This window comes from Choloepus didactylus, chromosome 2 (assembly GCF_015220235.1).
Source record: "Choloepus didactylus isolate mChoDid1 chromosome 2, mChoDid1.pri, whole genome shotgun sequence".
Taxonomy (NCBI): Eukaryota; Metazoa; Chordata; class Mammalia; order Pilosa; family Megalonychidae; genus Choloepus; species Choloepus didactylus.
The window spans coordinates 215791031-215813403 of NC_051308.1; the positions used below are offsets into that span (position 1 = coordinate 215791031).

The 22373-nt window shown below is 41.4% G+C and overlaps 1 protein-coding gene across 4 annotated transcripts in view; it reads left to right on the forward strand.

The window, feature by feature from the left end:
• The window catches only part of CSMD2 (CUB and Sushi multiple domains 2), a 646653-nt gene that overhangs the window by 46601 nt on the left and 577679 nt on the right, over positions 1-22373 (forward strand). For all 4 annotated transcript variants that reach the window (XM_037827786.1, XM_037827788.1, XM_037827789.1 and 1 more), the window contains exon 2: positions 13194-13410. In XM_037827786.1, the coding sequence (XP_037683714.1) occupies positions 13194-13410 (217 nt within the window). The remainder of the gene's footprint in view (positions 1-13193; positions 13411-22373) is intronic.

Consider the following 22373-nt stretch of genomic DNA (forward strand, 5'->3'; position numbering starts at 1 on the left):
CACATAGGTCTGGGTTTGAATCCCACATCTTCCACTGCTACCTGTTTGACCTTGAGCAGACTCTTAAACCATAAGGCACTGCGGCTTCTTCATCTGTAAAATGATAGGGGGGAGGTAGGTAGGACAGCCATTTCAAAGGGTCATTGTGAATATTGAGGGAGATAATGTTAGTGAAGGCTACGGATAAACATTGGTTTTCTTCTCAGATCTGCAAAAAAGCACCAGTCTTTCTAAGTTTGTTTGTATGTGTTCTCTCCCGTTCCCCTGAGATCCAACAATAGTGTCTTTCTGAATCATTTGCTAAGTGGAGACACACTTGGTAAGATGGAATGTGTCCGTCTGTCTCCCTGACTCTACTGTGACCTTCCTTAGGGGATGGACCATGTTATACACACTCCACCCTCCCACCCCTGGCACTCTGACTTCCCCATCTCTTCCCACCACACACACATACAGCCTGGAACATAGGACTGGGCACTAAGCAGCCCTCTCCCCTGGTTGCTGAACGGAAGACTGAATTTAGCTTGGACATCTGAGGCTCTCAGTAGAATTCAGGGGGTCCCTAACTTGGATGGGGAAATTTGTCTCTTTATTTTCACTGATCTTCTATTGAAATTAGCATTTCTATCAATTGTGAATATAGGCAACAAAGCATATTAATATTAACAGCACTTGTGAAGTTGTCATCAGTAAGGTCACAGATATTTTCATAAAACATTACAGTTGTTGCAACCATCTTGAAATAGCATTTATGCTTTGAACTACAGTATTCATTAGACTCACTGTTGGATCTTGATAATGCATTAATAAAGGAGTATCTGTATTGTATGACGAATTTTCCAAATATTTTGATAACTATATTCCTGTATGATTGGTTTCCTTTGTAATTCTATGTATTTTGTTTTATGCATTTAAAAACATTATCTGAGAAGGGACCACAGGCTCTACCACACTGTTAAATGGGTCCATGGCACAAACTAAGTTAAGAACCTGTGGTCTAAGAAGTCAATGCACAGGCTACTTGGGTTTGTGACTCTCCTGAAGTGAATGCAAAATCTGGGGTCTTACCTTACTGTGCATGTTATTCTGGAGAGAGTATCTCTAGCCTTTATTTGGAACTCCAAAATGGCTAAGAATTAGACTAAGAGGACATTTGGCAATATCTGGAGACGTTTTTGTTTGTTTGTGGGGAGGTGCTACTGGCATTTAGTACGTAGAGGCCAGGGATGCTGTTAAACATCCTACAAAGCCCAGGACAGCACCTCAGAACAAAGAATTATCCAGGCCCAAATGTCATAGCACTGAAGTTAAAAACACTCTGCACTAGGCTATCCCACATTAATAGGAAATCTCTCTGATTGCTAAAATCTCTAGGAAAAAACATGTACAACTTCATTAGAAACACCTGTACTGGTTCTCTCATCTTAATGTACATCTACAGTATACCAGGCCATGGGCTCGGCACTAGGGTTACAGGGCAGATCTCTAGGTCTGCAACTCAGTCAGATGTAGAGTTAGGTGCAGGGTGCAGTCATGGCATGAATCTTTACTGGACACCTACTATGTTCCAGGCATTGTGCCAGGTGCTGGGGATCTAGGGTGACTGTGACAGAGAAGGGTCTCTATCCTCAGAATCCACGTCTCAAAGAAGACAGAGCTAAACCATCTGCTGAGTGTGATGATGGGGGACGCAGGGCTGTGTGAGAACAAGAGGTGTGAGAATGCAAGAGAGGGCAGTGGGGAGTACAGTTGAGTGTAGCTGACAATAATGTTCACCTGGGAGTGGAGAAATTTAAGCTGTGACCTAAAAGAGGAGTAGGAGTTGGGCAGCCCAGGAGATGGGGAAAGGATGCTTCAATCAGAGGGAACAGCATGTTTCAATATTCAGAGTGAGCAAAAGAGCATGGAACATGAAAGGACTGGAATGGTGTTTAAGGGAAAGAGTGGCAAGAAGTGAAGCTGGGTGAAGAGCAGGGGCTGGCACATAGAGGGGTCTTATGTGCCCTATTTAGGATCAGCAGGGGTTTCTTTACAGAGTGGCAGATCAGCTTTGTGTGTTTGAAAGGCAAAGATTGGGAGGGAGGAATCCTGAAGTCCAGTGAAACTAGATGGACAGCTGTTTCGGTAAGAGAGAGAGAGCTGAGAGAGTAACTCTGCCCGGGAAACCAGGGGAGGCTTCTCGGAGGAGGTGCTTTGTGAACTGAATCTGGAACAATGAGTAAGGTCTGCTAGGTAGAGAAGGCAGAGAAAAGGGCATTCCAGGCAAAGAGCCAAGGATTGTGAAAACCTGAAAGGCCTGGGGTGTCTGGAGATAAAGAGCTATTTTGTGTGATTGAAGTATGATGTGCAGGAGAGAGGAGCTGAGATGGGGCTCTATGCCAGCAACCCAATGCCTGAGCCTATGGTCCACTCCTAAAGGAAAGCTATTATTTGCCCCCTGCTACTCTGATCTTCCCAGATAAGGTGCCCCTGCTGGAAGGCATGCACAGAGAAAGACTGGACTCTGATCGCAGACTTGATGTATACACTTGGTTCTCTGTGTGGCAGGTGAGATATCTTCAGTAGCGCGATGATTTATCCAGCATCTGCAACTCTCCTCTGTGTTTCCTCTAAGGGTGCGATCATTAATTGCATGGCCTCAACAAATCCATATCTCTAGCCCAGAATGTGCTCTCAGACGCCAGTCTACAGCCCTAATTGCCTTCTGGCCATCTCTGACTGGATGTCCCACTGGCATCTCCAACTAAATTTGTTCAAAATTGACCTTATCAGTCAATAAATATTTGCAGAATTGAATTGAATTTTCCTGCCAAATTTCTCAAAAGAGTTATCTTCTCAAAATTATTATTATTTTGTAGACAACATGATTGTATCCCTAAAACACCCAAGGGAATCAACTGAGAAATCTTTAGAATTAATAAGAGTTCAGATCCTGGTTGGATGCAAGATGAATATATAAAAATCAATAGATTTTCTGTGTATCAACAATAGCCAGTTAGAAAAAATAATGAGGAAAAAGTGTCACTCACTAGAGCAACAAAAATTGTATCTTATACCTGGAAATAAACTTAATAAGAAGTGGCTGAGACCGATATACAGAAAAGTACACATCTTTACCAAGAGATTAGGTGGTATTTATTGATCACTTATAGTGTGCCAAGTACTGTAACGCGTGTTGAACAGACATTATTGCATTCATCTGTACAACCATTCAAGAAGTGGGTGTTAATTTTAAAGCTGTCAAAACTAAAGTTTAACGAGTTTAAATAAACTGCCCACCAGGCAAAAAGTGGCAGAACTGAGCTTTGAACCCAAGTCTATCTGCTTCCAAAACCTAAGCTTTTTTTTTTAAATTCAATTTTATTGAGATATATTCACATACCATACAATCATCCATGGTGTACAATCAACTGTTCACAGTACCATCTTATAGTTGTGCATTCACCACCCCAATCTATTTTTGAACATTTTCCTTATACCAGAAAGAATCAGAATCAGAATAAAAAATAAAAGTAAAAAAAGAACACCAAAATCACACCCCCCCATCCCACCCTATTTTTCATTTAGGTTTTATCCCCCATTTTTCTACTCATTCATCCATATACTGGATAAAGGGAGTGCGATCCACAGGGTTTTCACAATCACACTGTCACCCCTTGTAAGCTACATTGTTATACAATCGTCTTCAAAAGTCAAGGCTACTGGGTTGGAGTTTGTTCATTTCAGGTATTTATTTCTAGCTATTCCAATATATTAAAACCTAAAAAGTGTTATCTATATAGTGTGTAAGAATGTCCACCAGAGTGACCTCTTGACTCCATTTGAAATCTCTCAGCCACTGAAGCTTTATTTCATTTCATTTCACATCCCCCCTTTTGGTCAAGATGTTCTCTATTCCACAATGCCGGGTCCAGATTCATCCCCAACAGTCATATCCTGCATTGCCAGGGAGATTTACACCCCTGGGAGTCAGGTCCCATGTATGGGGGAGGGCAGCGAGATCACCTGCCAAGGTGGCTTAGTTAGAGAGAGAGAGAGAGAGAGAGAGGGGGCCACATCTGAGCAACAAAAAGGCACTCAGGGGGAGACTCTTAGGCACAATTATAAGCAGGTTTAGCCTCTCCTTGCAGCAACAAGCTTCATAGGGGCAAGCCCCAAGACAGAGGGCTCAGAACATCAATCAATCCATCGGTCACCAATGCAAAACCTAAGCTTTTAACCTTTTTACTAAGCCATCTCCAAAATAAACCATAAATAGACAGGCAAATGAAGCTGGTGGATATTAAGTCGGAATATTATAAAAAGATGAATTCATTTTACTCATTCATTCATTCAAAGAATATGTACTCAGTGTCTACCATGGACAAGTACTGGGCTAGGTGCTGGAGATAAAAGTATGAATAAAATCTCAAGATGTGTACTGGCAGAGACAGCTGCATGAACACCTCATTATATGATATTCATAGCGAATGATGAGCCAGCAAAGGAATAACACTTGAAGTTGCCTTGAGGGTTCTGAGAAGGCTTCCTAGAGGAGGTAATGAGCCTTAAAGTCCCTGGAGGTAGCCAGGTGGAGGAACAGAGAGGAAGAGCATTTTAGCATAGAGAGAAGGATGGGCATTTGTATCCATCCATCCATCCAACAACTATTCTGTGAACATCTGTGTTGTGCCAGGCACAGGCCTGGGAGCTGGAGACAGAGCAGAGAACAAAATAACACCCCTGCTCTCATGGAGATTACATTCTAATAGAGGGAGGACAGGAAATAAACAAGAAAATATATGTCAGGGTATTAAGTGCTATGGAGGAAAAATAAAACAGTAACTGGGGAGTACCTGATTTGGAAGGTGGGAGTCTGATTTTTTTTTTTTTTTTTGCATGGAATGCTGACTCTAAGAACAGTGGGGAAACAGGATATGTCTGAAACAGAGCCTGGGGTGAGCGGTGGGCAGTGTCTCTATGGTGAGGCGCTGCCAGGAGGCCGGGATTTTATGTAGATGTTCAGGGAAGGCCTCTTGGAGGAGGTGGTATCTTGTCTGAAACCTGAAGGAAGTGAGGGGGTGGGACACATGGCCGATGGGAGGCCTCGTCAGTAGTGAGTGCAGGGACCCCACGGTGGGTGTGCGATGTGCTTGCGGAAAAGCAGTGAGGCAGGGGGGCTGGATCACAGGGGTGAGGGGGTGAGAGGCAGTGGGGGGCTTAATACCCACCAGCTTCATTTGCCTGTCTATTTATGGTTTATTTTGGAAGTGGCTTAGTAGAAAGTTTAAAAGCTTAGGTTATGGAAGCAGATAGTCTTGGGTTCAAATCTCAGTTCTGCCACTTAATGCCTAATGGGCAGTTTATTTAAACTCTTTAAACTTTAGTTCTGACAGCTTTAAAATTAACACCCACTTCTAGAATGGTTGTACAGATGAATGCAATAATGTCTGCTCACTGTGTGCCCGGGCGGTGCCTTCAAGGCCACAGTAAGGGTTTTGGCTTTTATGCCAAGTGAAATGGAAGGCAACCAATCTTTAAGAGGGAGAAGTCTTTCTAAATGTATAAAAAGGAAAAACAGGATTAAAAAAAGACAGATAAATATGACTACTTCTAAAAATTGAACATTTTAATCTATACAAAATAATCTAAACACAATCAAACCGAAAGCACATAGTCAGGTAGAAAACAATATTTGCAACACATATGACAAAAGATTAAAATTCTCATTTTATAAAGACTTAGTACAAATTGATAAGAAAAATAGTAAGAACTAATTGAAGACTTAAGTACATGAAATTTAGAACTGTCTGTCAAACATAGTAAACAAAACTGAAAGGCAGAAACAACTACAAAAATTACATGCAGCATATTAGATGCATGGAGAATTAATAGCCATATATGTAAAAATACAGAAGAAAATATACACAACAATGAGAAATGAGCCAAAGACTTCAGCTAGTTTACAAAAGGAGAAATTAAAGTTGTTAGGAAGAGTTGAAAAAATGCTACATACGAGGCATAAATAAATGCTAAGTAAAACAAGATAGCACCTTTTGCATCTATCAAGTAAGAGAAAACTTTCTGATATGATAATACACAATGTTGGTGAAGATGCCTTAAGATAGACACTCCTGGAATGCTGCTGAGAATGTAAATGGTGCATGTTTTCCAGAATGTGTTCTGGCAATCCAGAGCCAAATCCTCAGAAATGTCCATACCTTTTAAAACAGTAATTGGCATTTCTGGAAATCTGTCCTAGGGAATCATCCAAAAGCTAATGAGCACAAAAGTGGGAGAATCCAGTTCTCAGGGATTGTTCCTGAGCCTGCCATAGGTCTTGAACTTGTTTGGGAGCTGCAGGAATGTATTTCTATCTTCAGGCAAGCACAGTGTTCACTAGAAGTGTAAAACAGCAGACTTTTTCTTGGATGGAGGTCAACATTTCACGGACATGAAAGGACACTTAGCTCTTTCGGCTTGGGGTCCCAATCCATTAGCATTTCAATCTGGGGTAGTTGCTCAGGGTTATAATTTTCTCAACGTACTAACATGCATTTGATTTCAGGGAGACTTCCAAACGAGTCAGGCTGCCAGTCGTTTCTAACCATGCTTGACAATACCTGCCACAGAGTCACCCAACAATGTACTCCCAGGAACCAAAGCTGGATGCGGTTACTGCCTAAGTGCACATTTGCTCTGGGATTCTGGCCATGGAAAAGCCTTTTCTGCTGCACCTACCAGCATCCTATGGTGCTAATGGTCCAAGTCTTATTGAAAACCAAAAAAAAAAAAAAAAGAAAAAAAAACAAACCTCCAGAAACAATTTAAATGACTGACAATAGGAGAATGGTTGAGTAAATTCTTGTATAACCAGACACCAGAATGTTGTATATCCATTAAAAATGCTTTATGAAAAGATTCAATATCTTGAGGAAATTGTGTGTTATAATGTTTACTGAATTGTTGCAAAAGAAAGCCAAGAAATGACCTGAGTGTCCATCAGCAGGGGACTGGGTTGAGTAAATTGAGGTACATCCATACTATGGAATATTGTACATTTATATAACAAATAAATTAGATCTGTATCTACTGACCTGAACGGCATCCCTGATGTACAGTTTAGTGAGAAAGCAAGTGCAAAGAAATGAGCTAAACTATGATCCCATTTTAAAAAACAGAATAATACAGATTCCCCTGAAACTCTCCATATATTTGTAGGAGAGAGGAAAAGTGGGGGGAGAACATATATCTGGCTGTTAACTTTGTTAACTTCAGGATGGGTGGAAGCGTGGGAGACTGGAGATAAATTTTTCTTCATGTTGCAAATTTTTCTTTGTGTTGCCTACATGCATATCTGTGCGTTTTACAAGTGCACATTGCCTTTTATAATTTAAAATTGAAGAATAATTTACTGAAAAAAAGAACACGTAAATTATATACACAGTATATCTCAGCAATGTGAAATATGCATGGCAAAATCTAGAAAAATAAATGAAAATATTAGCAGCGATTGCCTCTGGAAGGTGAGGTTATAATCAATGTTCTCTTTTTTATTTTTGCCTGTATTTTCCATATTTTCTACAATGAGCAAAACATATAAATTAAGTTTAAAATATAATGGTCGCCACCTTCTCACTGCTTTTGCTGAAATTCATGTATACAGTCAGCAAATATTTATTGAGTTCTAGGCACTGGAGATGCAGCAGGGAACAGGATCTCCCACTCTCATCATTCGTGGTTGCAGAGGGACCATTGGACATCAAACTGAGTGACCTCATCCAAGACCCTTAATTCAGCATCTCAGCACGCTGTCACCTTCTGTATGAAACTACCCTCGGGTTCTCCTCCTACTATACTGCCTCCTGCACCTGCTCTGTCACCTTTCTGTTCTGTGTCCCTGTCCCCTTATACATGAAGGGTCCCTGGGGCTGTGTTCTGAGCCCCCCTTTCATTCTGTTCTCTATAGCAGGAGACAGAGTTCATACCCACATTCTGAATCAGAACCTCCAGTCCCAGGCAAGTCTGAGCCAGAGCAGCAGTCTGGGATGCTGGGGATGGTGTGAGTGTTGGGATCATAGGTTTGTCTGGGACATGAACAGGGATGGCCTTTAAGATGTGGCCACTGCTGGGATTGGGTGCTCCCTAATTGGTGCTTCAGAATCACCCTTAGCATCCCTGTAGCATGTACTTGCCAGGTGGGTTTATTTACCTATGTCCGGTTTGTGATTTGCATCCCAGGGCCCACCCAGCACAGTGGCTAACAGAGGAGGGGCCGAATGAATGAATGCATGATGTGGATATTATGAAGTCACTGGGCAGGTTGTAGGGGCACGGCTGAGTAGATCTGATGCCCGTGTCAATGATGAGAAGCGGTTCAAGGAAGTGTATCAGGGAGCTCCTTTGAAAGTTGTGCAGATAGAAGCTTTATTTCATTATTATTGTGATTGGATATTTTTCTGGCTTTTGGATCACTTATGTCTTCTTTTTTTGAACTAACTTGTTCAAGACCCTGTCCAATTTTTCAATTATAGTGCTTGTTTCCTATTGATTAGTGTAAGTTCTTTTTATATTAAGGGTATTACTTATCAATCAAACATTTTTGTATGCCTTCTGATTTTGTTTATATTTTTGAAATACACATTATTTTTGTATAAAGTTATCAGTCTTGTAGTAGCTTCTTTTTATGTTCAGAAAATCCAAGTTAAATAGTTATTGACCTATGTTTTCTTCTAATTGCTTTGACTTGATTTTTTTTTACCGTTAAATTTTTACCCCATCTGGAATGTATTTTTAGTATGTGGTGTGAGTCCAGATAACGTAATTCTTTTCCTGAACAGTTAATTAGTTGACTCTGCAACAATCTTTTTCTTTTCCTATTTTTTGTGTTGCCTTTGACATATTTCAATTTTTATGTTTATTAAGGCTAATCCTGGAATACCCTGTATCATGTTCTACTTGTCTACTCTTGTACCACTTTCACCTCCATACCATTTTGCTAAGTGTTTCTTGGTGATGCCATTTAGTATATTGTAGGATGAGACTACTAAATTTATACCTTTTTAAAAATATACATTATCTGTGATTATCTGTTTATTGTTCCAGGTGAACTTAGGTATCATTTTACCACATTGCAAACAGAGGCTATTGGGCGTTCGATGAGAATTTCATTAAACTTATAAATGCTTAGGAAACAAGTGATGTCCTTTCAATAGTTAGTTTTTCTATTCAAAATATGCCATGTCTTTCCAATTATTCAAATTTTCTTATCCCTCTGTCAATGTCAACTTCATGTAGTGCCTGCGTATTTCTTATTAAGTTTATTTCTGTGTATTATATGTATTTTATAGTTATAAACAAGACATTTTTTCTTCATGTTTTATGTCACTGGTATGTAGCAACATTATTGATTTTTGTATTTCTTTTGCATTTGGCTACGTTACTAAAATTTCTTATTAGCTCTAATAGCTTTGTAATTGATTCTCCTGAGTTTCCTAGGTATATTAATATGTCATCTACAAACAATATTTTTGCTTCCTCCTTTCTTGTTTCTTTTTTCTCGGTTGCTTGGGTTAGCTCTTCCAATATTAAGCGTTAACTTCCAGGGGTGATAGTTGCATCTCCGTCTTCTTCCTGATCTTAATCAGGTGTTTCACCATAAGTATGATGTCGGCTATTGTTCTAAAATGGATGCTTTATCATGGTACGGAAACCTTCTTTTTCTTCATTTCGGACATTTACTTTAATCAGGGTTCCATGTCTACTCTTATTAAATGCCCTTTTAGTATTTATTCAGAAGACCTTAAGCATTTTTCTCCTTTAATGGGATACTTCATTTTAGGAGATTTCTTAATATTAAAGTTATCTTAATGAAAAACTGTCCTTTGTCAGTTAATCCCTAAAATGAGCTTTAAAAAATTAGTGTTGAATCAGTTTATCAGCATAATGGTTAAGAAATGTATCTGAAGTCAGATTGCTTGTGTTTGAATCTCACCTCTGAGTAATGGTGTGACTTGGAGCCCATTTCTTAATTTCTCTTTGCCTTATTTCATCATCTATAGATGGAAATGATATTAACAGTACTCACCTCATCGGATTAAATAAGTCAATATTTGAAAAGCTCTTTGAAGAGGTCTGGCCAAACACACAATGAATATGAACACCACAGGACCTGGTACTAAGCCTGTGGATTCAAAGACGGGCAAACTCACTGTGCCGGTTTGAATGTATTGTGTCCCCCAAATGCCATTGTCTTTGTAATCTTGTGGGGCAGACGTTTTGGTGTTGGTTGGATTTGCTTGGACTGTGCCCCACCCAGCTGTGCGTAATGATTCTGATGAGATGTTCCCATGGAGGCGTGGCCCCACCCATTCATGGTAGGCCTTGATTGGTGGAGCTATATAAATGAGCTGACTCGGGGGGAGGAAGCTGAGTGCAGCTGGGAGTGATGTTTTGAAGAGGAGCAAGCTTGCTAGAGAGGAACGTCCTGGGAGAAAGCCATTTTGAGGCCGGAGCTTTGGAGCAGACACCAGCTACCTTCCCAGCTAACAGAGGTTTTCTGGATGCCATTGGCCATCCTCGGGTGAAGGTGCCCGGTTGCTGAGGTGTTGCCTTGGATGCTTTGTGGCCTTAAGACTGTAACTGTGTAGTGAAATAAACCCCCGTTTCATAAAAGCCTATCCATCTCTGGTGTTTTGCATTCTGCAGCATTAGCAAACTAAGACACTCACATATGGTCTTTCCTCTCTTGGAGCTAATGGCCTGGTGAGAAGACAGAGACTTACAGAACAGTCACATGGAGGCATAGAAATCAGGTTCTATGATAGGGGCTACAAAGGAGGAGCTATATTGTCATAAAAGCATGTGACAAGGGCCTTGACCTAGTCAGGGAGGGACATTTGACTGTGATCTGAAAGATGAGTATGCCTAGGTAGGCAAGAAAGAATATTCTAGGCAGAGTAAGAACATATGGCAGGTACAAAGACTGAGAAGGGCAGTTTAGCTGAAGAGCTGGTGGACATGGGGCAGAGAAGTCAGTAAGGGTCAGACTATGCGGAAACCATCATAGAACTTAAGTGGTTCTTCTCTTGAGGGTTTGTGGTGGGGTGGTGGTGGTGGTGGTGGTGTTGGGGTGGCAGTTAGGGTAGATGACCTGATCAGATTTCTGTTTTGAAAATAAGCCCCTTCATCCCCCTCCCCCACCCTACACGTTGGTAAGGACAGAGTGGATGGACGTGATTGATCAGCCAGGAAGCTATTATGACAGCTCAGAGATTGGTGGGGGTGAGGGGTGGAGACAGACACAAGGGTGACATATTGGCCATGGGGATGCGAGGGAGAGGAAAGTGTCAGGATTGTTTCCTGCGTGGGCCTTATTTAGCTAAAGAGGTGGAGGTTCTATTCCATCACTGAGAGAGGGAGCAAAGGAAGAGGACAGATGGAGTGGGGTCATCTCAGGCCTAAGCATCCCAAAGGAGATGTCGGCAGGCAGTTGGGAATGGGAATATGGGCCTGGAGCTCAGAGGGGAGGTCAGGCCTGGAATGTGATGTTGGAGTCATCAATGGCAAGTGGGGAGGTCATGCAGACTAGAGAGGAGGAGGAGAGGCCCCCACTCTGACCCTAAAAAGGAGACCAATGAAGAACAGCCAGAGGGGTCAAAGCAAGGAAGGAGAGTGCAGTGGTGTGGGAGGAAGCTGTGGTCCCCAAGCAGCAGCATCTCAGTGCCAGGGAGGGAGGTAGAAACGCAGACTCTCTGGGTCTACCTAGATACACCCGATCAGGATCCGCCCGTTAGCCAGACCCCTGGCGATGCTCATGTGTTGAGAAGTCTGAGAAGCTCTGCCCTGGGAGGGTTGTTTCCAGAAGGAGGGTGTGAGCAACAGGATTAGAGGCAGCTGATGAGGACTGAAAACTGTCCCCTGGACCTATCGGTGACCTTAGTAGACCTGTTTGAGTGGAGTGACAGGGCCAGAAGGCAGACCCAACAGGTTTGGAGATTGAGTGGGAAGAAAGGAAATGGACACAGAAAGTATAGACAGATTGTGTTTCTAGAAATCTGGCTGTGAAAGGGAGGAGAGATATAAGGCTATAGCCAGAGGGAGATGAAGAGTGGAAGCAGGAATTTTTTTGTTAGTGATGGAGCCTAGAGCACATTTAAAAGTCAATGGGAGAATGCATTAATTTTCTAAAGCTGCCATAACAAAGTACCACACACTGGGTGGCTTAAATGAACAAAAATTTTATTGTCTCACAGATCTGGGGGATGGATGTCTGTAATCAAGTTTCCTCTGAAGGTTCTAGGGAAAAACGCTTCCTTGCTTCTTCCTGGCTTTGGTGGCCACCAGCAATCCTACATGTTCCTTGACCTGTCACTGCATCATTCTGCCCCTGCCCTCATCGTCATCTGGGTGTCTCTGTGTGTTTTCTCCTTTTCCTAAAAGGACACCAGTCATACTGGGTTCAGGCCCACCCTATTACAGGATGATCTCATCTTAACTAATTAGATTTGCAAAGATCCTATTTCCAAATAAGATTACAGTCTGAATTCTGGGTAGATTTGGATTTGGGGAGAACATTATCCAGCCTAATGCAGAAGTTTTCAGTAGAGGAAGTGATTAAACGTATTAAAGAAAGAAAGAGGGTAGTATAAGGTTCTCTAAGAGTAGGGAAGAAGAGGATCCAAGGTGCACATGGAAGGATTAAGTGTGGACGGGAGGGTTGTTCCTCTGTGGAGAGAGTGAGTCTGGCACAGACTAGAAGGGTTTGGAATTGGGAAGACAAGGGACTCCCCATCTGACGGAGAGTAGGAGGTCTGGAGAGTCAGGAGGCTGCAAATAACAGCGGAGGCTGGAAGTTGTCATTTGGCGTTTAATGTTGTAAAGGGGAAATCTGAGTTCAGCCTAGTGTGGCTTGCTCTTTAGGTCAAACTCGCCGAGTCTTACTTTCCTTATTTGTAAAATGAGGGAAATAAATCTACCCTACTGAGTTGTTCTGAGGCTTGACTATAAAGGATACTTATTTTATCACCCAGACAGTGCACACTTGCAGTCAACCTTAGTCACCCATCTTCTCTCCCTCTGTGCCAAACCCAGGACTGGCCACGGGAAGCCCTTGGAAAAGTGGGTTAATCATTCTTTAGTACATTGCTTCCATCTCTCTGGAAGCTTCTGGGAATTCCTCTGGCTGCACTGAACTGCTTCTTTCTCTCTCCCAGGCCAGAACTGCACCTTCCAGCTGCAGGGTCCCAATGGGACGGTTGAGAGCCCTGGGTTCCCGTATGGCTACCCCAATTACGCCAACTGCACGTGGACCATCACCGCAGAGGACCAGCACAGAGTCCAGCTCGTGTTCCAGTCCTTCGCCCTGGAAGAGGACTTTGATGTCCTGTCGGTGTTTGATGGCCCGCCACAGCCGGAGAATCTACGGACAAGGTACCTTCCTGTCATAGCAAACACCTGGGCCCTGAGCCAAGCTTGTGGTGAGGAAGAACTTGCTCGGGTGAAAGGTTTATGGTCATGAATGAAGACCTCTTATTTTTTATGAGGCCCTCCCTCACCTCCTCTGATTTCTTAAAGTTTCCCAATTGCTTTCTCCTGCTTAGAAATAACCAATAGCTAGGATTGATGAGTAGGACATTTGGGAAGACTAGATGGAAAACATAGAAAGATTATTAGGGAAATTTACATCTTTCAGTTGAAACTGATTTTGCGTGCATATGCATGTATGTGCATAGGTCTCTGTATTTGTGTATATGTTTTGCACACACACAGAGGAATTTATTTTCTCTTCTTGGACCCAGCAGATATGTAGGTTGAAGATTGGAGTGATGGGTAGTGAATTTGTCTTGCATTTTGAAATTGAAAACCATCAATGCTTGGTTGGAATTTGCCTTACATTTAAGTGGTCTTGGCTGTGGATGTAGAACTGGGAGATTTGGGGAAGTCCCCATCCTCTGGAACTCCATCCCTGTGGATGAAAGGGAATGCTATAGAGAGGACCAGGCTGCTTTCCTGTACCCCTGAGTTGCATCCCTAATAGGAAAATTCACATGTGAAGAGGGAGATAGGGAGGGAAGGGTATGGCTCCTTTGCAGACAAGGCAGACTTTTCTGGGGCAAAGGTGAAGGTCCCAGAGTCAAAGCTCTCCAGGTTTTGTCGACTGGGCCTGCTGGGCTCCATAGCAAGCCTTGCCCCTGACCTGCCAGCCAGGCTCAGGCTTCCCAGGAATCCGAAGGGTTAATGGTTTACCAGCCAGGCCCTGGGGAGCATGAAGTGCTAATTGCGTCTAATGACATGGTGCACTAATGAGTGGTTCCCTGCCAAGTACTTAACCTCAAGGCTTTGTTTAAGATGCTCTGAGCTCTTGGCTTCCCAGCTCCTGGAGCAGGGTCACAAACAATATTTACAGAACGGTCTCCAGCCTTCTTCTCTTCCTGCTCCCTACCTTTTCAGGACAGTGCTGAGGAAGGCTAGGAGGCCTTCAGGGGAGGAGAGAGGCACCTGGGGCCCTACTAACTAAGAGCTCCTTCCTACAAGGCCTGGCTAGGCTTCTCCATCTTCCTTTGATATTCAGCAGTGTTGGCACATAGTAAGTGCTCAGTAAAACTCTGGTGAATGAACTGGCGTTCTTTTCACCCCCTCTTTCTTTCCAAACATATTTCATTAGCACCTATTATGTCTAAGACCCTGGCATAGATGCTGGGGATATAGCAATGAACCAAAGTTGCTGCCTTCTTGGAGTTTACACGCTGGCTTGGGGAGACAGACATGGAAATATATAACACATCGGGTGCTGTGAAGAGGAAGCAAGCAGGATAAGAGAGTGATGGCAGGGGATGCTAGCTTTTATAGGTTGGTTGGAGAAGATCTTTCTAAGGAGGAGACATTTGAATAAAGACCTGAATCGTGGGAGGGAGTGAGCTGTGTGGGCATCTGAGGGGAGCTTTCTAGGCCAAGGATACAGCAAATGTGAAGAAAGGCCTTTTAGAGGGTGGTCCTGGTGTCCTATGGTCTGATTCTGCCATGGAACCACCCACCCTGGCCCAGCCATCCATGTTGAGGAGGAGGAGGAGAAGGACAAGCTCCTGTGGTTTTGGTACCATCAACCCAGATCATTCCAGATCCTGGAATGTCATCTTTCATGATCTGCTAGTTTGAATTAATCTCACAAGTGGACAAGGGTATGCAAGAGACCAGCGGCTAGAGCAGAGGCAGTGGCAAGAGTGGGGGAGGGGGAGGCCTGGGAGGTGCAGGAAGTGGTGGCTCCTGCAGGACCTCGGGGATCGTGAAAGGACTTTGGCTTTTTCCCTAAGTGAAATAAGAAGCCCTTGGAGGGTTCTGAGCAGATGAGGGGGCTTCTGGCTACTATGGGGAGTGAAAGGGTGGGGATGGAAGCCACCCAGTTGGGGGAGAGATGCAGGAGGCTTGGGCTCTGATGGAAGTGGGAGAGGTGGTCAGAGAAAATGTCACTCTGGGCTACATTCCAAACACAGAGCTGCTAGGATTTGCTGTTGGATTAGCTATGGAGTATGGGGAAAAAAAGGGACAAGGAAGCTTCCAGTCTTTTGCCTGAATAACTGGCAGACAGCAGAAACTGTTTCCTGAGTTGGGGAAGGCCACAGATTGAGCATTATCTGTGAGAGGTGGGAGAGGGGGCAGGAAGTTAAGGCCAGTTTTGGTCAAATAAAATTCGAGGTGCCTATTAGATATCCAGGTGGAGGTGTTGAATATTCACTTGCATATGTGAGTTTAGAGTTCAAGGAAATTGGGGCTGAAGGTATAATATTGGGAGACTGGGAGCAGATGGTGCTTTTAACCATGAGACTTCATGAGATCCCGAGGGAGTGAGTCCTTGCCATCAGATTTTGAGCTCAAGCAACACCGCTGGGGTGCCTTCACACACTTCGCTGAATGCTAAATGAATGTTGAAAGATTGAAAGACCAGGCCAACAGGGCACTTCATTGAGGTGTGGACAGCTGGGGCAAACTCTCCAATTCTGCCCACCACGGGGGACTGGAGGACAAGTTCCTCTTCCTCTGGCCCTGGCTGGCCCTCTTGCTGTCCTCTGGGGTTATTCCAGCCTTCCTGGCTCCTAAGGCAGCGTCCACACTTATGTGATCAGGCCTCTGTATTCTGACACTTGGGTTTTCTGATTCTGACAGACATGGAGAGTCCACAAGACCCATCATGGGTGGGGACTGCTCTAGCCTTTGTCCTAAGGCATGGGAGGGTGGGGGCTTCCATGACCTAAGGAAGTGAGGATGCAGGGGGACCCAGGAGGATCTTGGGTTTGTACCTTCATTGGGTCATTCCAGACTCTGCTTGGGTTCCTCATCTCCGTCCACTTCATAATCTGCTCGTTTGAGAGCCAGAAGTATGTGAGGGCACGCAAGATGAAGGGTTGGAAGGAGCTCACCGCCTGTTAGCACCTCTGAGGTCAGGGGACACTAGAAGGGGAAGTACTCACAGAGGGCAGTCCAAAGAGCATCAGAATACTTACTTGTAGGTGTTGAAATGGTGCGCCTTTGGGAGAAGACAGCTAGCATGTGTTTGCTGCGAACTCTTGGGTCTTTGTGAATTTTTTTCATCCTTCTTTTTGGTTATTGGTCTATTTAGGGTTTCATCTTATTCTTGACTCAGTTTCTGTAATGTATGTTCATCTAGGAAATTATTCATTTTATTGAGAATGGTGAGTGTATTAGCCTAGAATTGAACATTGTTGTCCCACGCAACTTTTCTATCTCCTTGGTATCTGGGATTCCATCCCCTTTCTCACATCTGATACTGCACATTTGTGTTTTCTTTCTTTTGATTCAGTCTCCTCAGAAGTTTCTTCCAAAAATTTTATTGGTCTTTTTAAAATTCTAAGTCTAGGGTTATCATTTTTGCTCTTTTTTCTGTTATCTAACACTGATGTTTGCTTTTATATTTATTCATTCCTTTCTCCCACTTATTTTAAGCTTATGTTGCTCTTTTGCTGACTTCATGAATTGAATTAATGTCATTATTTTTGTTTAAAAATAAAACCATTAAGAGGCATGTCCCCCTGAGTATAACTTTGACCATGTCCCATAAATTTTGATGGATAGTTATTTTATAAAGAGTATCTAATTGCAGTTTTGCTTTCGTCTTTAACTTTAGGATTTTGCCCTCAAATATTCAAGCAATACTTGTTTATACTTAAAAATTATTTTCTACTTTTATTGCGTTATGATCAGCTTATGATTTCTCCTTGGGAGAATTTATTGATTTTTTTTCCTTGAGTATAAAATCACTTATTTTGTGAATTTTCTATTAGTATTTGAAAAGAACTTTTGTTGTGTGATTTGTTGTGAAAAAAAAAAAACCATGTTAATATTTTTCACCTTCTCCAATTTCTTATTTTCTATCTCATTGATATTTGTCAAAGATAAGCAATATATTGGTCTCACATTTTCACTATAGTTTTTGTCAGTTTCTCCTTGTATTTCTAAGTTTTTATTTTGTATATTTTGATGCTATACTCTTCAGCACAGAAATATTCTTAAGCATTAGATCTTGAGTTAATTTTACATTTTTTCAATAAAAAAGTCATCTTTATCCCCAACTATTTTTGCCTTGATTTTTACTTTGATACTAATATTGGCAACTCTGTTTTCTTGTAAAATTTTATTTACTTAATGCTTCTTTGCCAATTACTCTATTTTTAATATTTCTATGTCTTTTTTTTTAGGTGTACAGTGTATGCTTGGATTTTTTTTTTAATCATAACTGAGAATGTTTATTCTTTAAAGGGAAAAGTTTAGTTCATTCACTTTTTTTTTTTTGGTGACAACTGATATTTTTTCCTTTCTATTTTTAATCTTCCTTACTTATTATTATTTTATTTTTCTGTATTTGAGTTCAAGTTTTCTTTGCTTTTTCTGGAATTTTTGTTCTACTATTGGTTAACGTTTGTTCTTCACAAAATACTTTTTTATTAATTTTTTTGTTAGAGAATTGCAGGTTTACAAACATAGACTACATAAAATATAGTATATACAGAGTTCCATATACCACCCTCTTATTAATACCTTGCATTAGTGTGGTATATTTATGATAATTCATGAAAGAACCTTTTAATAATTGTACTATTAACCATAGTCCAGCATTTACAATAGGGTTCACTGTTGTACAGTTCTATGTTTTTTCTAATTTTTGTTCTAGTAACATGTATATGACCTAAAATTTCCCATGTTAACCACCTTCACATATGTAATTCAGTGCTGTTGATTATATTCACAATGTTGGGCTACTATCAGCATCATCCATTACCAAAATTTTACGATCAATCCAAATAGAAATTCTGTACAATTTAAGTGTTAACTCCCCATTCCCTATCCCCAACCCAGCCCCCGGTAACCTATATTCTAGATTTTGACTCTGTGAGTTTGCTTATTCTATTTAGTTCATATCAGTGAGCTCATACAATATTTGACCTTTTGTGTCTGGCTTATTTCACTTAACATGATGTCTTCAAGGTTCATCCATGTTGTCGCATGGATGAGAACATCATTCCTTTTTAAGGCTGAATAATATTCCATTGCATGTGTACACCACATGTTGTTTGTCCATTCATTCATCAGTTGATGAACACTTGGGTTGTTTCCATCTTTTGGCAACTGTGAATAATGCCACTATGAACATTGGTATGCTAATATCATTTGAGTCCCTGCTTTCAATTCTTTTGGGTATATACCTAATAGTGGGATTGCCAGGTTATATGGTAATTTCTATACATAGCGTTCTGAAGAACTGCCAAACTGTCTTCCACAGCAGCTGCACCATTTTACATCCCCACCAGTAGTGAATGAGTATTCCTATTTCTCCACATCCCTTCCGACACTTGTAATTTCTTGTTTTTTTCTTTTCTTTTTTTAATTAGAAGCCAGTTTAGTGGGTGTGAAGTGGCATCTCACTGTGGTTTTGATTTTCATTTTCCTAATAGCTAATGATGTTGAGCATCTTTTCATGTGCTTTTTAGCCATTTGTATAGCCTCTTTGGAGGAATGTCTATTCAAGTCTTTAGCTCATTTTTAAATTTGTTTGTCTTTTTATTTTTGAGTTGTGGGATTTCTTTATATACTTTGGGTACCCTTACTAGATATGTGGTTTCCAAATATTTTCTCCCATTGAGTAGGTTGCCGTTTCATTTAATGATAAAGTCCTTTGCACAAAAGTTTTAAATTTTGATGAGGTCCCATTTATCTATTTTTTCTTTTGTTTCTTGTGCTTTGAGTGTAAAGCCAAGAAATCATTGCCTAACACAAGATCCTGAGGATGCTTCCCTATGTTTTCCTCCAGGAGTTTTATAGTCCTGGTTCTTATATTTAGGTCTTCAATGCCATTTTGAGTTAATTTTTGTATATGGTGTCCTCCTTCATTCTTTTGCATAAGGATAGCCAGTTCTCCCAGCACCATTAGTTGAAAACTCTATTCTTTCCCAATTAAGTGGACTTGGCAACCTTGCCAAAAATCAGTTGACCATAGACGTGAAGATCTATTTCTGAACTCTCAATTGGATTCCATTGGTCTATATATCTATCCTTTGATAGTACCATGCTGTTTTGAAAACTGTAGCTTTATAATAAGTTTTAAAGTCAGGAAGTTTAACTAATTTCTTCTTTTTCAAGAGAGTTTTGGCTATTTGGGGCCCCTTACTCTGCCAAATAGATTTGATGATTGGCTTTTCCATTTTGCAAAGTAGGCTGCTGGAATTTTGATTGGGATGATAATGAATCTGTAAATCATTTTGGGTTATTATTCTTAACAATATTTAATCTTCCAATCCATGAGCATGGAATGTCCTATTTATTTATATCTTCCTTTATTTCTTTAGGCAAAGTTTTGTAGTTTTCTGTATACTTCAGAAAACATTTTAACCTATATTTTTCTGTCAACATCCTTTTTCTTAATCTAGTCTTAACTGACACTATATTTTGTTGAAATTCCTTGGTGTTTTGTCACATGTAAACATCTGTCTCTTTTTCCTAATTTCCAAAACTGGCATAGATATTCCTTCTTTTTTTATATGCCTTAAATCATTTTCATGGTAAGTTAGTGGGTCAGATTGTCTTAGTTCTCCGTCTTGAACTGGAGCTTTCTCTAATAAAGGTTTTTATTCTTTTTGATACTATTGTGAATATAATTATTTATTTAAAATGTTCATTTTTGGATTGTTCATCACTTATACATGACAATACAACTGATTTTTGTGTATTTTTCCTGTATCCTGTGTCCTTGCCGGACAGTTTTTTTAGGGGGAGGGCAGGGGATACTTAGGACTTCATATGTGCAGAATCATGTCATCTACCAATAAAAGCAGTTTTGCTTTTTCCTTTCCATTCTGGAAACCATTCATTCATTCATTCATTCCTCCAACACAATGTTGAATCGAAGTGATGAGTGTACCTTGTTCCTGATCTTTGTGAGAAAATATTCGGTCTTTCACCATTAAGTATGATGTTATCTGTTAGTGCTTTGTAGATGCCCTTCTAATAAAGCTTTCTAAGCAGAGAATTTGATAGGCTCAGACTTGCATTTTGACATGACCCGACTGCAGTTAGGAAAATGCACTGTGGTGGGGACCAAATTGGCGACTGGCAAGCCAGTCAAGAGAGCTTAACCTGGTCAAGAGCAGTGAAGGTAAGAAGACGTGGATTTGTTGCCCTGGAGTTGGTGGTGGCGTTACAGGAACCGTGTGGTGGGGACAAGAAAAAGAAAGGGGTGGAAGGTGACTCCAAAGTGCCTGACTTGAAAGCAAAAAACAAGTCTAGTCAGCCTGCAGTCACCTGCTAGAACAGGTAGGTTACCCCCTCTCATCAGTACTTCTGTGAGAGAATAGGTACAGTGAGAGAAACCTAGACTTATACTTAGCTAGAGTCTACTTTTATCCATGGTGTGACCTCACACAAAGTTTGGCTTCTCTGAGCCTTACCTATAAAATGGAGGTAGCACTGACCTACCTTACTGGGTTGTTGGATGTGAACCACCTGGGTACAGATCCCAACAAGTGCTCAATTAACATTATTTGCACCTTTTCCTGACTTTCTGTTCTTAGGTCCTAGTAAGTTGGACCATTCCAGAGGGCTTTGGTACCTGTTCTGATACTTCATCCGTGGCCCACCCATCAGATGTTTTAGATCAGGGAATTGCAGGTGTGGAAGAAAGACATTAGAAAAGGTAGTGGGCTCAGGATGCACTGGTGGCTGTTGGTGGCATTACTGACTCCATGATAGTCTGTCCTCCCCACCCCATAATGGGAAGAACCACTGAGAGGGCTGCAGCGAGTTCTCCTGCCTGCATTAAGTCACGGCTTCCCATTTTCATTTTCTGAAACTTGATAGGCATAGATTTTGCAATTACTCTTCTCTCAGCTTTTTAAACACATCTCTTTTCTCTCCTTACTTCCAACACTCTGACCTTTTTTACTTTATTTATGGATGCATTCCAATAAAAGACTGAAAAGTCATCCCCCCGTCACAATCCCTAGCTCCTTTTGAACTCGCTCTTCTCCAGCTGCTTGCTCATGGTTTGTGTTGTGTGCATTGCACTTCTCTCCTGGTTGGATTCTGAGTTCCGTGAGGCTGGGAATCAAGTCGTCAGCCATGTTTTGCTGCTGCAGAGCAATGCATTGGTCTTGCTGGAGTAAGAAATGAGTTTGATTCCCAGCTCCTCCCTAGCTACGTGTCCTTTGCAAATCACTTCAACTCTTATCCTCATCTGCAAAGTGGTAGATATCAACACCTACCTCATAGAATGGCTGGTGAGAATTAAATTAAGCAATCTGTATAAACTGCTTTGACTTATGATGAGACATAAATAAAAGGGATACTTGTTTATTTGTAGGAAAAAGTTCGAATAAACAATTAAATAAAAAGACAAAAGAAAAAACCCCACAATACAATATATCGGTAACTCATGGGGCAGAGCAGTGGTTCACAAAACAGTGTGTTTTTGCCCCCAGAGAGGCATTTGGCAATGTCTGGGAATATTTTTGATTGTCACTATATTGTATGGGTTACTGCTGCTGGCATCTAGTGGGTAGAGGTTAGAGATGCTGCTAAACATCCTACCATGTGCAGGACAGCTCCCCACAAAAAAGAGTTGCCTGGTCCCAAATGTTAGTAGTGCTGAGTTAGAGTGATTGAAGAGTTAAGGCTTTTAGCATCAGACATAACCTGGGTTCTAAGCCTGTTATGATGTTAGTGGCCTTGGACAAGTGAGTCAACCCATCTGATCCTCAGTTTTTTCCTCTGCAAAATGGGGAGCTCTCAAGGATGCTGTGTGCTGATAGCTGCACCTGGCATCACTAATGAAGAGGTGCCAATAGACATGCTGCATGCAGCTTGTTCTATATGCAGAGCCCATTCATCTC